We start from the raw sequence: 19908 nt of genomic DNA, 5'->3' as shown, positions 1-19908 counted from the left end.
TTTAAGATATATTATTTATATTTCTAAAATAAAGAGACTCCAGTGTTCGCAGTTAATGCCTTGGCTGCACCATTATCAATACTGGGATCAATGCTTGTGCACTGAACAGCTTAATTTGCATTTTTTTTCGACATTACGACAGCTAATTGTAAAAGCCTTCTGCAAACGTCTACTGTTGCTTCAAAGAGGTGAATTTATTGCTCACTTTTACGACACCGCTCTATCAGCCCCTGTATCTGGTCAGATGTACCTATTTATGGGTCAACACAAAGCACAGCCTGACTTTCTCTACATTCCAGTGTCTTCACATGAGAAACAAACAGACTGTCTTTTTAGTGAAGGACTGACTGCTTTATAAACATTATGATTCAGGGTTTTTCTGTTGTACTGAGGGAAAAGGAAGGATAACAACAGGAAGACCAGATATGAAGGCCAACTGTACACACGAGGCAAATATTATCCTTCTGGATGATCAGATACACCCAAAAAGAAAACATTTGTGACTATTAACACTAGGCACACTGCAAAAGCCACAATCATAAGCAATGTTAAAAAATCAGTAGCAAGACCCTATCCACCCTGTGGACGCTGCCCCTAGCTGACCTGCACTCTGACATGCATGTTAATGGAATGTGTCACCAGGGAACATTACCATTCACAATCCACCACTTAAATGTGCAATTGATAGGATTTGAAATATATAAATAAAAGAAGATTTCTTTCTTTCTTGACATATCACAAGTCGCCAAAATCATGTTCCTTGCCCACGCTCACACAGAATAATCAGCTCAGTGTTGGTGTAGCAGAGGTCTTACATCACCCTTCTCATATTGGTGGTCTGAGGAGGGAGTTTCCCAGAGGAAAAGGATATATCCTGTGACTGTTGCCCTCTCTGTCATTCTCCTCCATCTGGTTTCCATCAGGAGCTGCTGGGCTGGACTGTGTAAAGGTTTTCTCAAAGGGGGGTTTCACCTCCATTGCCATTTTCTGTTGACCTCGTTCAACTAAGCCACCACTCTTGCACTACTTGCACTTTTTAGTGACTCCAAAGTGCTTTAATGCTTCAACAGAGGAAAGTAAATAAGTATTATGAAATATTAGGTTCAAGCACAAAAAGACAAACTCAAGTGGTTAAAGTAACATCAGAATAATAAGAGGTGGACTGTGGTTAATTTTCTAGCTTCAGTGAGCTTATTCCACCATAAGAGCCCTTATGGCTGAATTGCACTCTTCTTCTCTTAAGTCTTGGCTGAAGGATAACCAGAAGAGCTAAAGCTGCTCACAGGGCAGTGAATGCTCTGGAGCTAAACACAGACCTGAAACATCAGTAAACCTAGCCTCACTTCTCTGCTTTACAAATAACAGGCAGAGAGACACATTAAAATTCAGGGTGTATGATCTTTTCATTTGGTTCTAGCTCAAATCCTTGTTGCTGAATTTTGAATGAGTTGAAAGAGTTGGATATGGTAATGACTTTTGACTGGGGCAGGAACAGGGAGAGGTGCCCAACTGTGACTGGAATGAGATAAACAGAGGAGACATACACAACCTCTAAATCCACAGGGGCTAAAAATGACTTAATTTGGATGTTTTTCAGTTTCACTGCTCGATAAAAGTCAAGTCATAAAGTTGCTAAATTTCTGCAAGCCACCAAAGAGTGAGAGCATGTCAGTGGTAAACAGTCTTGTTCCCTTTCCCAGAGGAGTGAAAACACATCCAATCAAATGATAAAGTTATCCTCACACTGAAATAAACATTTAAAGCTTTACATGTAACACACTGTATTTTAATGTGAGTGCTTCTTCTATTCTTTGCTAAGCTTGGATTGGATCTACTTTCTTTAGGCCATGTATCTAAACTTCATAGGCATGAAGGTAAAGTTACAGGAAAAAGGGGGTGATTTTAAAACCATTTTCAGCACAGGCCTGGAGTCAGCTAACAGCATCAGTGGTTACTGCTGTTTGACAAACACAATGAACTCTCTTGTTCAAATGCTTCCTTTGTCATGTCTCCCCCCCCTCCCTCTCTTTGCAATACAGTTTCTATTCAAAACACATGAACTCTTAAGTGGCTAAAGGTGTAGAATTATTTCTGACACATGAAAAATGACATTATAATCTTAAATTAATTCTTAAAAGAAGGCTTGTAAAAGATATATTTCTTCCAGATAATCCATCTTTGTCTCTGTAAACTAGAGCTTATGCCTTCAAAGTCAACATCATCATGATCACACTGGATTTGTGAACCGGTGGTGCAGCCTACACCACGCAATACCTCGGAAATGAGCAAATGAGGTGACTGCTTCACTGCACTGTAATTACATCCACATGATTGGGCCTGTGGATTATGCTGCTTGGCTCAAGCTACGCCGTTTCCTAAACTTTAGCTAGAGATACTTTACTGACCTTTCAAAACTGAGCTGCTCATACTACACAAATCCTTAATTTTCATAAAACATCTGATATATGAGTTAAATAATTGGCTCTTAGGCTGTTACTGTATTCTGGTTAGTGAAGATACTGTGTGTAATGGCCTTTTATTAACACGATCAGTGCTTCAGCTGTTTAATGTGCAGTGTGTTCAGATCTAATATGGCCAGATTTTCCACATCATTTGTTGTGCTAATGAAGCACACACTGACTTTTTTAGCCCCAAACTCAGGAATAGATTGAAAGACACTTCGTGATGTAGAGGCCTGGCACGTGGCAGTGAATTGTCATGATATTGCATATATCTTGTGTATTACTCACTTTTTTCAAACTGTGTGTCACTTTATCTGCCCCAGAAAGGACTTTTATACACTCCAACTGTTGATAGGAGCGCTCTCTAGTGGAAAAGGTAAAGAACTACATGTATATGACCCAGCGTCTCTGTGCCATATTAAGATGTACATCGAGTGTCTCGCTATGTTGATGCGTATGGAACATTTTAAAAGACATTTGATCTATAATTTAGCTATAATAAAAACTATAATATTCTATTCTATTATGTTGTTTTCATATCATTTTGAGCCAATAACCACCAATTATCAACATCTGGTTAGATAGTTTGCACGAGGCTCCTGGAAACATTATAAATGTGTAAAAAGTGATTTTGAATAATTGCCATAATCACTCACTCACCAAGTTTATTACACCTGGTCAGTGTGTTATGTGCTTCCATGCAGCATTTTAGGGGCAGTAAAAGTGCAGCTGCTTAAAGAGATCATTTGGTTCACTTTGCACACAAACAAGTACCTCAAAGTAAAATATGTGGTAAGAAGCACAACAAAACTTAATTGTCCTGTTCAATGACCACACTGATTGTTTTAATTCATTTACATTTTATTTCATGGATCATTTTGCAAAAATCACACGTATGTCACATATCTCCAAAATGTCTCAGTGCTAAAATTACAAAACTAAAAGCAGTATGTTAAGAAATCTCCCTTGAATAAGTAGATCTTTCAGACACGGCCCCATTCAAGTTTCATCTTCATCTTTTAGCATACTCAATATGCAAATATGTGTGCAGAGACACATCTTCAGTGTTCAGGATGATACTTTAAATGCCATCTTGTATGTTGGACCGCCCTCAAAATGTCATTTAATGGAACAACATTACTTTGCATTAGACTCTTCAACACCAATATCATTAATCCAGCTTTGATTTCTCTGCTTTTGTCAAGGGAGATTTAAGGACAAAGGAAATTGATATTCTCTTTGTTGAAATACTAAAGTAGTTAAATAATGACACCATTTGTTACTGACAAGAAACTTAACCTGCTAAGGATCTTGCTGTCCATATTGAAACTTGTAGTACAAATATGTAAAATAAATATCAATAATCTATATCAATAAGGAAACTTTCCGAGGAATTTTCCATTCTGTGTCTGACAAATTATACAGATGGCCAACAGGTGTCCAGCACTAGTAAAAATAAACATATATGTCTCATATTGTCTTCACAAAAACCTGCTTAATTGTAACAGGTTACCTGCACCCTGAATGTCTCAATTTTCCTGCTCATATAGTGAACTGCATCTTCTCATGTCTCACTTCTAACGTGTGTGTTTGTGTATGTTTAGTGTATTGTGAAAATGTGTTGTGTTTCCATGTGTGTTGTTAAGCCTCTGCTGACAGGCTGCAGACCACTTCATCAGCAGTTGAGAATGGAGTTGGTCCTCATCATGCGTATGACCTTCCTGGAGTTGTAACTGTACTCGTACTGCGTGTGCTCATGGTAGAAGTACAAGTACCCTGAAAGAAATGTGGGAGTGGGATAACAGTCAGGGAGAGCAGTATAGTGTTGGTACTGGCTGGTACTTTAATTGAACTATGCTGAATATTTGAAACTTGATAATACCATAGTGATAAGCAGCAGCGTCAACTTCGTCATCCATTCCTGGGAAATCTTCCTCAAAGGTTCGTGGGTAGCCAGTATCCATGGTGCCTGTTGCTTCATCATAGCTGTGGGTGGCAAATAAAAGGAGAAAAATGTTGATGCAGCAATAATAACTCAGGTTTTTTTTTCACATTTAAGACTTTTAAGCTTTAGTAGTAGTAGAAAGGTTTATTTTCATCTGCAGTCCCTGTGCAGACAATATTGTACACCTGAGATATGTAATACTCATCACCACATACCTCCAATATTCTTCCTCGCTAAAGAGCAGAGTTTTTCCGGTGTCACTGATGTGCACTGCTGCATCAATTTTCCTCACTGTCTTGGGAAGACCAAGTTTGTGTATGTACTTCGGGTAACCCTCCACAAGGTTATATCCATTCAACGCCCACATTTTGATTCCTGTTAAAACACAGAGTCTGTATCTAGTATACTGTATAAAGAATAATACAGAAATAGAACATGAATAAATAATATATAGAACGTACCACTAAATATGATGACCTGATCCTTCTCTGGGTTCTCGTATGCTGCATCCACCTTGTTGGGGAGAGAGGGCCATGTGGACTTGATCAGTGTCTGCTCAGGCTCTGGCATCTGAGGATGAAGACGCCAGTAGAATCTGCAACATATAGGAGAATACATAAAGTCAATACGTAGTATATTTAGAAAGTTATTGTATGAGTCACAGAAACCTTCCTCAAACACCCTCTAGTGGTTATAGGCTGTCAGTATGTACCATCATGGTTCCTACCTGTCTTTGAAGATGATGGTTTCCCCTCTGAGCTCTGTGATGGCATCAAAACTTAACATGGGGTCACATTTGTTTGGTGCGTCAGGTTTTGGCTTCCTTTTCCTTGGGTTTGGGTTTGGGCCTGTGATTGAACATTTTGGATTAAAGCATTGTTCACGAAATATTACCATTAAAAAACAAACCAAAAACCACGTCTTATTCTAGAAAAACACAGATGATATATTTTCCCACCATAGAGAGCTTGAATGCCTTCGATGTCATCTTCAGCCAATGGGTAGCCTGTAGAATACGAGTAGACAGGGTACATCAGGGCGCCCGCATCTGTGGAATGGGACATACCGAGGGCGTGGCCCAACTCATGGGCTGCCACTATAAACAGGTTGTAAGCTGTGGAGAAAAGAGGCTCAGTCAAAATATTGTTCAGTCAGGCCTCACTTGTTCATAAATGTCAATCATTAGGATTTAATTTAGTGGCATAATATTTGTACATGACTGTTACCTGATGAATCTTTGGTCCAATGTTCATCCTCGTCAAAGTGAGTGTCTCCTCCAATGCCTTGGCCGGGTGGGTAGGCATGAGCCAGTAATCCATTAGGCCCGTCAAAGGGGTTATAGTCTCCATGTTCTAAAGAGTCAAAGACTAGTTTTTAACTATCTGGAGCAGAATGTGCACTGCTATAATGTCTGATATTAAAGCCAAGCCACTTGAATGTAGAAAAAATAACATCATATTTTTTTGTACATTAGAATTAATGCTTAATGTACCTTTTGATCCAAAACTGATCATAATGTCAGCAATGCCCGTGTGCAGCTTCTTAAAGATCAGAGGGGTGACATCAGACCAGACGTTCAGTGCATTGCGGATAGCTCTGTCTACATCAGCTTTCTTCAGATCTGGTGTATAATTCAATATCCTGAAACATCATGAGATAGGACACAAGTCAAGTGAGTGAATAAATGATACGGTTGTTCAGTTTCTGAATAACTCCACCATTTACATTACATATACAACAAGTATTTTAACGCAGACCTGAATGTGACATTGTTGTTTTCCCATTTGAGGTGTCGAGGGAAGTGGTTGTACTCCCCAATGTCTGGGACGCCACATCTGGCCTGCTTCATCACCTCCAGAGTGTTGTCATCCACATTTCCTGTCACCTACAGAGGCAGAGGAGGTGGAAGAATGTGTTACACTGGTCAATAAAAGTACTTATTATCTGCTTTAGTCCTCATTATGACTTCACCCCTTCTGCTTTTTTTGTAAACTGACCATCTGACTCATTATCTTTTTTTCAATTATGAATAAAACCAAAACATATGAACAAAAACATTACAAATCTGCTGATTTACACTACCAGCAGAAATAATAACTACTTTGTAGATTTGGTCACCTTGAGTTTGAAGAAGCTCTGCATCTCCCTGATCTTTGCCTGAAAGGCACCTGATGTACTTGGTTTTCCTTGGAGACCAGCTGGAAGGTCATAGAAGCGACGGAGGTACTTCTGTTTATTTAAGCAGAACAAAAGCTGAATGACATAATGGTATGGAAAAACACAGGCATGGAATACTCTATTATAAGACTCAATCTTTTTTTCATTATGACAAAAAGTTACATGAAGCCAGTGTACAAGACTAAATTGTGTCTAAATTAGAGCCCTTCAGATCTTACCTCTGCTAAAAGCCAGTTGTCTTTGTCCCCTGATGGCAGAGGCAGAGCAAAGGAGTGAGTGACCAGCGCCAGCAGCAGAAAAGCTATCATTGTTGTTGTCTTTGTGTTGTCCAAACCAGTCATTGGAGTCAAGAAGCTCTGCAGGGTATTTATACTGTTTTTGGGTCCACTTTTTTTTCAAAGGGCTCAAGTGATTCATGAAAAAGCACCTAGCCACTTCCTCCTTTGTCAGTTGAGAATGTGCTTGTACAGTGACTGTGGTTTCAGTGTACTCCTTTGAACTTTCCTGAAATGCGTTGATAAAACATTTCCCAGATTGGAATGACTAAAGGAGTTTGCCAATAGATCCACTGAAAAATGCCCATGAGGCAAAATTATGCATGTTCTTTCTTCTTTTAAAAACATGAAAAAACATGGCAGTCTTAGTCTCAGTTGGCAGATTTAAAGCCTTTTCAGCAGAAAATACTCTGGGTTTCTCTTTAATAAGGTTGTCACATCATTAGTTACTATCTTGTGTTGAAAAAGAAATAAATGCCCCCCTATAAAAAAAAAAAAAAGAATCTGGAATTCTGGGAAATTCTTTCACGCTGCTGCTGGTCTCATGATAGTCATTCTGTGTCTTGTTATTTTAGGTGAAGACGCTTTAGGATATGTGACTAACAAACACACGTTAAAACGACAAAAACTCTGATAAGGACATGACATTTAAATGTAAAACAGCCACACATTTCTTATTATTTTACATCAATTTGTGCGACTGTATTGTACACTGTATGAAAATCAGGTTTTTCTGATTTAGGTGTTTTTCTTTGATGGTGTTTGCAGTTGTGTGTGATTCAGAGACAGCGTGATGGCACAGAACATGAAATTAATACCATATGTGAATGATCCTGGTGTTTTCAATTAGGAGAAACTGTGGTCTGCAAGAGGTTTGATTACAGCCAAGAAACCCTGCTGATGTATCACAATAAATAAATAAATGTTCAGTTCTGAAGAACTCATTACAACACAGTTTACAGACACTGATGCAGAAAGAAGCAAAATACAAGTAAGATCATAAAAAAAAAACATTTAAGTTGTTGGCCTGTAGGTTTTTCCACCACTTTGGTCCAGATTGAAACACCTCAACAACCTTGATGACCTGATTTTTCCTGTAGCACCACCCTGAGGTTGACGTTGTTGGCTTTTAGTGAAATGTCTCAAGAATGGATGGATTGCTTTGAAATTTAGCACATCTATCTATGGATCCTTCATGATGAACCTTAATGACTTTGGTGATCTTGTAACTTTTTATCCAGAATTATTGTTTGATAAAAAAAAAAGTTCATTTATCCAGTTGCTACTTTTGTTTATGATCAAACAGCTGCAAAAAGAGCTGTATTTTGTGTTTAGTGCTAATTAGCAAATGCTAACATGCCTAATTTAGATGGTGAGCATGGTGAATATAATACCTGGTGAACATCAGCATGCATTAACATGTATGGACATTAACATGCTGAAGGATGGCTGGATGTTGTTCAAATCATATCTGGCTATAAAAGACCTAGAGAGTATTGTTTCAGACCAGGATCTGGGAAATTATGATGTAAAAATATAACTGTATGTAGACTTGAGTCATTGTGACTTTGGATGATTTGCAACTTGACTTGACAGACTGAAATGTCATTGTTATGATTGGATGTCTACCCTGTCAGTCAAGCTCCTTGCCATGCTACCTGATGGTCTATGAATCAGGCCAGATCATTGTCATCATCATACCTGTGCCAAGAGTCATCATCAGCAAAGATTTCTGAAGGCAAGACTACAACAACAAACTTTGTTTGTCATTTGAAGACTCATCTGGGTCAGTAAGTTATCCATACCTAGCTCATATTAGCTTGATAGCGATGGATATCACTAACTATCACCAACTGACAGAATAAAATGTTGGCAGAAAAACATGATTTGACTTGGGACTTGAGTCATATGTCTGCTGTACAGGTGCCTGTAGGTCCTGGGAGTTCAGGCAGGTAAAGACATGCTGACTATTACTGCTTCTTACTGCCTGTGTGAGACAACAGAGGTATGTAATTATTTGCTCCTGCCACAACGGTGGAATTCTTTAACTTATACATTGTAGGAGAAAAAAGGTAAATGCAGCACAAGAAATGTACATTTTGAAACAGTTTACACTTTCCTAAATTAAAATCATTCACATAATGGCAGTGTTTAGTATGTGATCCTTTCATATTTAGACACATAAGACATCTTTTGACTTTTAGTTAAGCATTCAAAGAATTCTGTCCAACTTAAATTACTGCACTGGCAGCAATTAGGAGTTGTCAAATAATGATCTGACTGTGGCACAATCCCAGTTATTTTCAACATACTTTTGTAAAATGTCTAGTAATGACAATGTTTTGCCAAGTATGAGGCTGCACATCAAGTGTCACAGTCAGGGTAGGTGTCAGGCTGCTGTGCTGCCAGGGAAAACTCAACCACATTGCAATAATAAATACAGATTACAGCTGCAGCTACAAATATGGTAATTATTGTATAATAGGGGAACAAAAATAATGTCCATCTGCTTCCTATTAGTAATATTATGTGTAATGTGTAACAAACATATCGTCCAAACACTTCAGCATCCATTGGAGACAAATATTTTTGGAGTAACATCACTGTTGAGACGGTGGCTAACATAGTGCTCCTTAGTCATGTCAGGGGAAGTTCGCAGCTAGGGGGATTTTTGCTGTTTAAAATATCACCAACACACACACACACACACACACCACACACACACACACACACACACACACACACACACACACTTCTGTGTTGTGACCCACTGGCTATATTCAAAGATAGTTATAGTACTGAAATCTGAAACCAATATTGTGATGGCAGGTCAAACTTGAGAAGCACAGAAATGCCATAATGTATGGTAGACTGAATGATATTACTATTAGAGAGATAAGAAAATGATTTCAGGTTGCTGAAGTAAGCAGCATTGTTACTCTTTTTTCTTAAAAAGAGATCTTCTCACTTGTCTCAGAGGAACAATCTACAAGTCTAGAGCCATGCTGGCTGTAATTCTCATTACACAGCAAAAAAGAAAATTGTCAGATGTTGGATGAGAAATGAAATTGTTCCCACAAGTATAATGATTGCCTGATGGTGGGACCAGAGGAAAAGCCATGTTGTTTACTCTTTTTATACCAAGTGATTTTGGACATTTTTAGACTCAGCTTGTTTAGCTCAGCTTTACATTATCAGTCTTAGCTGTACCTTTTAAGCATGCAGCAATAGCATACTTATACCTGGAATATCTTCTGTTGAATGCCACATTATATTTGACTGTGTATTACTAACCCATATCCCAGACATCCAACATTACTGTAGCTACAAACTAACTAACTAACTAACTAACTAACTAACTAACTAACTAACTAACTAACTAACTAACTAACTAACTAACTAACTAATAATGTGTTCCTGCTTTTGACCAACCCACTGCATCGCTGTCAACAAGCTCAATACATTTTACATCCAGTTTTATGCTGATAGTGCCGTGCCAGAATTGGCCCTAGACCCTTTAAATGGCTGCCGTGAGATGGTCCTTCAAAAAGGTCAACTCCCAGATGGTATCCCAAGCAGGGCTCTCAGGGCTTGCTCTGATTAACTTGCAGTTGTCTTAACCAAAATCGTCCAGTCTGTGGTCTTCACACGCTTAAAGGCAGCCACCATTGTTTCAAAGTAATTGCTCTGCCCACAGCTGCAAATTACTACAGAGGGTGGTGGAAGCAACACAACACAACACTGGCACCAGAATGTATGTTACAGTCCTTCATTACATCAGCTGTATGTCATATAAATGAGCCACTCTTCCATGGAAAGTTGGCATAAGAGAATTATAAGAGCTCGGGCAAAAAACAGAGATTTGCCAGATGTTCATCTTCTCTCATCTGGTCCCTCATCATCCTGAATCGACCTTCCTCTCAACCAACCTCATGTCTTTGCATGACTGTGTCACTTGGTGGTTTTCTTGCCCTCATCTTCTTTTTGAGAATCTCTTTGCTCCTTAGGATAGATCAGCATTTTGGTAAGATCTGACCCCAAAGTCTTTTGGGGTTTGTTATTGTAGGGTTTGTTATTTCAGTGCTTGATATGGATGTCATGGAGTTGCCCACTGGTTTCATGACTTAGCAGAAATAACACATAATATTGTGTTGATGAAATCTCCTTTCTCATTAAATGTTACAGTTGTAAAACAAGCATTCGTCATGGTTGAGGTGAGATCAACCACTTCCCTGCTTGGAAAGCTAATGCCAGATATGATATAAATGAAAAATCTACTGTAATAAATGATTTCATTCTTACTTGGAATTGGTACCTTTTGTTTCACAGAAGATGCTGGTTTAGATTCATTGTTTGTGCCTCCACTGCTTCATCATGTAAATCAGTTATAAATTTTCACAGTGTAGTGACTATTTAATGGGCCATCATATGAGTCAGAGTCTACATTCATTTAACAGCACATAAATAAGTTTTGCTTATTTTAGTCAGTCCTGTATAGTTTAAAGAAAAAAACCCCACCTTCATTTGTGGAGCTGTTATGAAGCTTTTCTTCTTTTGATCCGCCTACAAAAACACAAATATAGATTTGGTGGACTATCTAAATGTTTGATGTGAGTCACATCCGACAAGCTTCATAATAAAAACAATTCAAAGGAAGCACTTCGAGGACTTCTACCAGTTCAGTTCATTTACTTGGAAAAGTTACACTGAAATGAATCAGAAAGAAAGCTTGGGTACCATCTTCTGCCCATGCAAACAAAACCAAGAGTACCAACCAACTTGTTAACATTAAACCAAGACCACTGATTTGTTTGCTAACATGTCAACCCTGAACTTTTAATGTAAACCTATAGACTCAAAGTATAATTAGCAAAACAGATGCATGCAACATATTTCCTGAGATAGATGAGGAGAGACCTTCTTGTGTCTGCTGGTGTTGTTTAGCCGTCAGCTAAAGGGTCTATGATGAGGCAAGGAGTGAGCACAGACCTCTGAACCATAAAAAAACAGTTTGACACACTGCGTCAACACACTTACTGGCAACACACTGAGGAAATACAACTAATGTTTATGATAAAGGGCTCGTCACTTGACGGCATTACAGCATAACACAGCCATGATAAATGTGATGTAACATAATGACAATGGACATGGTCAGTGAGCCACAATATGAAGCAGCTCCAGCTTACAGTAAAGGGACTATTTAGATTACACAGATGCCAGCAGATTCAGAAATGATACAGCATGCTATTGAAACTGTAATTTAATCTTTGCACGTTCCAAGTCCACAAATAAAGTACCAAAGCAAAGGCTTATATTAAAATGCTGAGCAAATGCAATGGCTGAGCAACCTGATTCAAACCACAGTGGCTGCTGTGGTGTTTGGTCAGGCCCATTCAGCAAAATTTAGATACTACATGAGGTGAAGAGACACCAGAGGAGGGCAGCAGAGACTGAAGTACACAAACTCTCATCATTCCCCAATCAGTCAAAAATCAGAATAAATAGAGTGCAAACATGACTACAGTTTGGTGTCAGGATTTAATCCATCACTAAAAATGAGCCTGTAAAAACACATTTTATACTTAATATCTTAAGTAGAATATGAGTTGACTTTGTCACAGATTGAGCAATGAGGTGAATGTACACGGGCAAGTCTTAGACAGCTCATACATTGTGAAAGCTCTTATGAAAGCTCCTGGATTTTCTACAATCCATAAGATTTACAGGAAACAAAACTCTTTGTGTTGTTGTGTAATAAGTGTTGTGTAAGTGTATTGCTACATCCAAAATATAATCTGCAGAATCATGAGCTTTAAAACCCACTATGAACATAATATTTATGTGATCATGGGTTCTTTCAATTAAAAATTAATTTAAGTTTTTCTAAATGAGACACCCGTAGCTCAGAGGTGTAACATGTTAGTTTGGATGTGTAGGGGGGAGAGTTGGTTGCACTACACTTTTGATACTACCACTAGGGGGGGTCAAAGTTACAAATACAAATTATACACATTGCGGCTTTAAAGGCATCATCTGATTCTGTGTCTCTTTCACACAATAGATATGTGAATTTAAAACACAACTGCATTTGCATGTTTTCAGTATAAATACTAGAGCGATAAGGTTTAATAGGTCACGATAGAAATCGGAACAGGGAAGAAAAGTGAGAAACATTTGGAGTGTGTTCGGAGCTTGGTGTGATTGACAGGAAACGTGAAGCAACATAAAAGAATGAATTTTTACGTTTGATGGGACTCAGCAGTGACTTTTTCTGAGAGATGGAAAATTAACCCTGAAGTGAAGTGAAGCAGATATATTCCTCAGGTTGACTAGTTTGATTATTGTTAAAATATCTGCACCCATTGGTCTTTGCATTATTAACAAAGGCACTGAAAGCTTTGTCATCACCTCAACTCCTTTGATGATGTAAATTGATGGATTTATATGGTAACTTTCTAGACCACTCAACGCACTTTTACGCTAAATATCACATTTAGTTTAGTGTCCAAGGACTCTTTGACAGGTGAACTGAAGAGTGCCAGATGATCTTTCGATTAGTGACCCGCTCTACCTCTGAGCCTCAGCCGCAGTGTCTCCTAATGCAATGCCTTAACTGCATAACATGGAAAATGTTTTTGGATAAGTACCAGTACGGAAAAATATTGCTCATGGCAGCTACTCGTTCTGATATGTAACATCTCTGGCACCATGTCAGTCCGAAAGTGTATGTTTGGGGCAAAACAGAGATGTTTATACTGGTTTAATTACCATAGCGGTCTCCCCCAGCTTGTAACCCTGCAGCACCAAACTACACTTTCAGTCATCACTCCTGCTTAAAATGACTTCATTACCTCGTCTGTAGTCAGACCGTAAAACCAGAGCGACACAAATTCTGCAAGTATTTCTGCAAGAGAGTGCCGCGCGCTCTGGAAAAGCTCACGATGCCCCGCAGAGGAATGCTGTTGGCCCCATAAAGCTCCACAATGACCAATCAACCGTAATTGTAGCCTGAATTTACCGCGGCGGCACCACCCTTGCCAGTCTAGGCGGCCTGGCTGACGGCCATTTTCTTTTTCAAAGGCCTTAAAGCCACCCCTGCAATTTTAGCTCCCTTTCAGCGAACTCTCTCATTGAAAGGTCTTACATGCATTTGCTGCTAAAACGGGACAAAAATGACCTTTGATGGTGTTATTTCGGGAGGCCCTGCAGAATGCGTGGGACTGCGAGCTGCCACCCAGCTTACTGCGTTGCATCAAAGGTTCCTTTACAGGAACTCTGCTGAGGAAACCATTTACCCGATATCGGGAGGTTTTTAATGGTGGGAATATCAACATGTTTATGGGGAACATACCCATAGTTTCAGTAGTAATATTTTTCTATGCTGTATGTTGCTTAATGTTGCAGTTTCACCACTTGTTTGGGATGATCTGTGAGTCAGCACACTACACTCTAAAACTCCCATTTTCAGTCTTCTTCACATCACTTTATGTGTTATCAGAACAACTGACTTCAGCCTTCAGTTTGCACTGGAATAAGATGTTTTAATTGAAACCATACACCGAATCCATTTAAAATATCATTGGAGCAAACATGTCACGTGACACAAAAATGTTCAAATGTCATTTCTTGCGTTTCTCTTTTTGCTGTCCTTGGCTCTCTGCAAACCCCTCCCTTAATTCCATAGTACTGTCTGAGGCTTCCCTCGGCTTTGTGAGTGGTATGAGTCACAATAACCATTTAAAAGGCTTTCTCATTAACCAGTACTTCCATCTCCATGTGTCTAAACTAGGCCACTACAACTCATGTAGTGTTAAGTCTGTGAAATGCATGTCATGCTGCTCTCTTGCTGTGTCCTGGTCTTGCTTATGCCCGGTCCATGTTTTACGGCGCCCACATTTATGCCAGAGGCATTGAGCTCTCCTTCCACTGAGCCACAGGTTGACTTGAAGCTGGCCACTGTAAGTGCATAATTGCATGAGCTGCATTACAATTGTTTGAGATTGGACTGCGTGTGACTTTATCTCTTGTACAATGCCAAAAACATGCCAGTTTGAAAGGGCTTTTATGGACTTTTTTTTTTTTGCAAGGATACGTTCTCGCTTGTGTGTGGGATTTTTGTAATTATGCTTTTATTTCTTTTGTTTTTGTGTGGGTGGGGGGCGGAGGTAAGTAACTGCACTGCCCTCATAGTCCTTGTAGCTGTTCTATTGCATGCTTTAGCTTCTTCTTGATTTCTCAGCATCCTCATGTTTTGTTTCTCTAACTTTTTTTGTGAATGCATTTGTGTATTTCTTTGGAAGGAATTGTTGGGAAAGACAATCTGCATGACAAATAATTACTTGGAAAGTTTTTAGCTGTGAAGGATTTTAGTTGTGATAGTTAGAGAACTTTGATGCTGTTGATCTGATCACCCGAGAGTGTAGATTAGTATGTTTATGTAGAAGTTATAAATAAATATAATGTGCATTTTAATGGATGCTAGATAGCATGATAATAATGTGTAATCTACTGTAATACGTGCTTCAAAAAAGGAGCCCGTCCACAAATGGAATACAACTTTTTACTTTGGCATTAATTGGAGGACCAGGCTCTTCAGTGCAACAAGATATGTGATTTAGATCTTGAATCTACTCACAGGGATACCTTCAGCAGTACTACAACCTACAAATCGAGCCTATGGGGCGAATGAAGCGGAGCGGGCCATCCTTCACCTCTAAGATGAAAGACATGCAGATATTCTTTGGGCTCAATGTAACAGGTACACTGGACTCAGACACCCTGGAGGTGATGAGCAGCCCTCGGTGTGGCGTACCAGATGTGGAGGAGTACAGCGACATCCAGGGGACGCGATGGAATAAGAATGTTATCACCTACAGGTAGCTATGTGGTCTTTAATTGTGTTTATTAATCAGGATGCTATTGTTCTTTATACTTTTAAATTGGAGTGGAATTACAGTCTGTGCATGAATGATATAGGCATGCCTGACCAAGACTGAACTTGTCGACAGTCGTGCTGTCTCTAAACTGCAAACCCAGTAAATATGTGGGAAATATTTTGAGGCAGAAAGCAATAAAGGCTCTGGCAGAAATGGGGAATAGCGACTGTCACAAATCATTATCATAACAGATTTTTGGGTTTGGGACTCCTGCCTCTCAGAGTTATTGTGGGCTTGTGAAAGTGCCAAGTCCACCATTCACGCATGAACTTATGCAACACTATCTGAAACATTCTTATCTAGTTTTCTGCCAGTTCTGATTGAGGCACGCCTGCTGGATTAGATGCAGAACAACATGCAGCTAATGTAAATGTAATCACAGAAATTTGTGCTTTCTGAATAATTTATATTTATATTTATATTTATATTTTATATTTATATTTAATTTTAATATTATATTTATAATTTATATTTACTAGATCCTGTATATTTACTAGGTCTTTGTGTTAATCATCATGACATGTACTCATTGCTGTTGCAGCATTGGCCGGTACACCAGAGATTTGCCTCGCACCACTGTGGACTCTCTGGTTGAGTCAGCTTTCAATGTTTGGGCCAGAGCAAGCAGTCTGACGTTTGTCAGGTCCCACACACGCAGTGCTGACATCATGGTGGAGTTTGTGACCAATGGTGGGTTTGTCTGTTGGTTTCACACAGGACAGGAAAAGAAAATATTTGGAAATGGACTCAACTACTCGTGTCATGTTCACAGGGTGAAAAATACACATTTTAGTGATGTACCGTGTGTTATGTAAAATACAATCCAATGCATATACACATGGGGAGCTTCGGTAGTGATCTAACTGCTAACCAAGACAGTGTCATCATACACTAGCTGCTGAACTCAACAGACTCATTGAGGTGAAGCCTGTCATTTTCTTTTACATGAAAGAAAGTGCTTTTCTCTGTGGTTTCTATTTCATGTTTGGCCTGGATTATATTATGAAGCACATGGTGACTTGTATCCATTTGACGGACCCAGAGGCACACTTGCTCATGCTTTTGGTCCAGGGTTGGGCGTTGGAGGGGACACGCACTTTGATGACGATGAGCACTGGACAGCAGGAGAAACAGGTGCTGAACTGAATCACACTGCCACTCCAGAAGGAATTCAATAGATATCTACAAAAGAAAATATCATTTATCTGGATGCATTTCCTTTTGTCCTATTGCAGGTTTTAATCTGTTTGTTGTAGCTGCACATGAATTCGGCCATGCTCTGGGTCTGAAGCACTCCAGAAACCCAGAGTCACTGATGTATCCCACCTACAAATCCTCTCGTCCAGCCAACCTATTATCCAGAGAGGATGTAGCAAATATCAACACACTTTACAGTAAATATCTATTTAAATGATGAATTGACTGTACATGTAGTACAGTGATGGAGTATAGTGTTTTGTCACTGAAGTAAAACCTGATCCTAAAGTGTGTGCTGATATGTGTTAGGTCCACTCAGAGGTCGCCCAAATTACTTTTCGAGGTACGGCTGGAACTCTCAGTCTAACCACTGGGTGTCAGGATCAATGTTCCCACGACTCCTGCAGAATAAATGTGATCCAGACCTGACCTTTGACGCAGTGTCCACTCTTGGGGATGCCACCTTCTTTTTCAGAGAAAGGTATGTTGATGATATATATATTTTTTAATTCCTTTAATTCACAACTTTTATTCATGAGAAGATATGTTTCTTCTTTAGAAGTCAAACACTCTGATGGTTTACAATGTAAAACTCTACATTTACCACTAAGTACAAACTGAATGTTATCTTCTTTTTGTCATCTGTACACACACATATAAAGTTTAGTCATCCAATCATATCTGAACTTTAATTACTATTGCCTCTTGATTCTTTAAGATATCTTAATTATTATATCGGATGCATCTTACTATCACTGACCTAACTGACAATGTTTTCCCAACCAGATATCTCTGGATTAAACATAATGAGCAATATGACATCAAAGAAGGTCCCATTACCAACTTTATGCCCAAAATTGAAACCAACATCGATGCTGCCTTCTGGGTGCCTCGCAGATCCACTGCTTATATCATTCATGGTAACTCTCTTGTTAGTAATCTGCAACATTTCCTTGATCTCATTGCACCCCTATACACAATAAAGCCAATAATCAACCATTTAACAATTTTAACTTTCATTGAACAAAAATTTGATTTGTCGTCAGAATCCATGTTCTGGACAGTGAAAGGCTCTCGTGTGAAAGGAAAGCCACGAGCACTCACTCACTTTGGGTTTCCAGCCTGGGTCCAGGATGTTGATGCAGCAGTGCACATAGTGAAAACAGGACGCACCCTCTTTTTTATGCATGATATTTACTGGAGGTAAGGCAACATGAAACCAATTAAACAGTTACAATAGATTATTCCTACTTTTCTTTGCATACACTTAGCCATACAACATTTTATTTAGCTTAAGGCAATTTTAGCAAATTACAGTGTAACAATGTGCTCTGCATGAAAATACTCATGTCTCATGTCACTGTAGAATATCTTTGTTCTTTTATGAATTATAATAGCATGCATTAGCACAAGCAACTACTGTTTTTAGCCTAAACGAGCCCCCCTTTTTTAAATTGTGTTATATTAAATGAGAGTGTAGTAACCGAAGCAAATCGAAAAGCAGCGGACTTGCACATAAAAAATAAAATAAAAAAAAATCTGACTGAAGGATTTGTCATTCGGACCTCACACAAAGAGCAAAGGGCTCAATTTGGACTCTGAGGTTTGATGATGTGACCATACAAGCAATGACCATGAACAAATGTTTCGTCTGAGCTTCGAAAGAGGAACATCCGATCATGAGTCCTGACTTCTGACAAACTTTGTTTATATCATGTCATTTTCAGTTACAATGAAAACCGACGGGTTATGGATTTCGGTTACCCAAAGTACATCAGCGAGGACTTTCCCGGAGTCAACACAACAATAAACGCAGCTCTACATAAAGAGGGTGAGCCAGTGCAAATTTTTATTACCTATTGTAATCTATCTTTGCAATGTACATTTAATTGTGTGTCTTAAATCTAAAAATGCTGCACGACAAGCCACATAATATACCTATAAACAGCGGGCAAGCTGATGATGCTCTGACATTCTCTAGATTTAGCAGGTAGCATATACTGTCTGTAGCTTAAGGGGGCTTTTGCAGGTTGTATTGTTATTAGTAGCACAGGAATGCTAATTTACTTGCAACATCAGCTGAGTGGAGTGAAATTTCTACAGAGCATGTGGATCCCCTCTATGATTTCAACTGTATAATTTACCCACTTTGCCACTTAAAGTTTAATCTGAGTAAAAGTGGATATTTAATTTCAGAAAAATGCTCATCATCATTATCATCAACAAGAAACAGCAGGAAAAAACATTCGAGACAACAAAACATGATAATGGTTAAATATGTGAATCATTTTTTTCTTTTTTCCCATCTCAGGTTTCATCTACTTCTTTGTTGGACCACAAGTCTACAAATACGACTACACGCAGAAACATGTTGTCGGAGTTGAGAAAGCAAATTCCTGGCTTGGATGTTGAAATACTGTAAATCCATGAACATGCAGCAAATTACCTAAAAACCTTAAGCATCAAGAAGAAAAAAAAACCCACTGTGCTTCTTCATTTTTATTTTTAGTTTATTTATCACTTGTCATATTTTGTCAAAATAAAGAATTTCTTAAACCTAATCATATTTGTGGTTTTATATGTACCCCACGGTAACATGCTTTTATGGTTTTTTCAGTTAAAATCTTTGGTTATGACATATACATATCTGATATACAGTACATATATGATTTGCTTCAAGGCTGCGTGTTTTGACTTGACAGCATAGAATCTACAGAATTTACAAACATCAATTTTGGCTTATGGTTTCTATACTTCAAAACACACTGCACACACACACATTATACCATTACAGACAGAAAGCCCAGACATCGTATGAAGACGTTTCATTGGGAGGTTTTAACCACAAAACCTCCAGTAAATTGGGGCAGGTAGACCCAGCTGTAACTACCAGGATTGTGAGCTTTTGGGCC

The 19908-nt window shown here is 38.8% G+C and overlaps 2 protein-coding genes across 2 annotated transcripts; one reads left to right on the top strand and one right to left on the bottom strand.

The window, feature by feature from the left end:
• Positions 1-3305: 3305 nt before the first annotated feature.
• On the bottom strand, positions 3306-6921 carry mmp13b (matrix metallopeptidase 13b). The gene is made up of 11 exons (XM_027280039.1): positions 6804-6921; positions 6526-6636; positions 6165-6292; positions 5900-6048; positions 5634-5759; positions 5366-5521; positions 5135-5255; positions 4869-5002; positions 4623-4782; positions 4345-4448; positions 3306-4238 (listed from the first exon to the last, which is right to left on the bottom strand). Exons 1-11 carry the CDS (start codon positions 6891-6893, stop codon positions 4138-4140), a joined length of 1380 nt encoding a protein of 459 aa, XP_027135840.1. The 5' UTR covers positions 6894-6921; the 3' UTR covers positions 3306-4137.
• A 7728-nt stretch (positions 6922-14649) lies between these two features.
• On the top strand, positions 14650-19470 carry mmp20b (matrix metallopeptidase 20b (enamelysin)). Its single transcript, XM_010757154.3, has 10 exons — positions 14650-14821; positions 15501-15739; positions 16341-16489; positions 16808-16933; positions 17035-17193; positions 17306-17477; positions 17783-17916; positions 18043-18199; positions 18724-18827; positions 19308-19470. The coding sequence occupies exons 1-10, from the start codon at positions 14687-14689 to the stop codon at positions 19406-19408; spliced, it is 1476 nt and encodes a 491-aa protein (XP_010755456.2). The 5' UTR covers positions 14650-14686; the 3' UTR covers positions 19409-19470.
• The last annotated feature ends 438 nt before the right edge of the window (positions 19471-19908 follow it).

This window comes from Larimichthys crocea, chromosome VII (assembly GCF_000972845.2).
Source record: "Larimichthys crocea isolate SSNF chromosome VII, L_crocea_2.0, whole genome shotgun sequence".
NCBI classification, from domain to species: Eukaryota; Metazoa; Chordata; class Actinopteri; family Sciaenidae; genus Larimichthys; species Larimichthys crocea.
The sequence above is the reverse complement of the archived record's forward strand: the minus strand, read 5'-3'. Positions and strand labels throughout refer to the sequence as shown.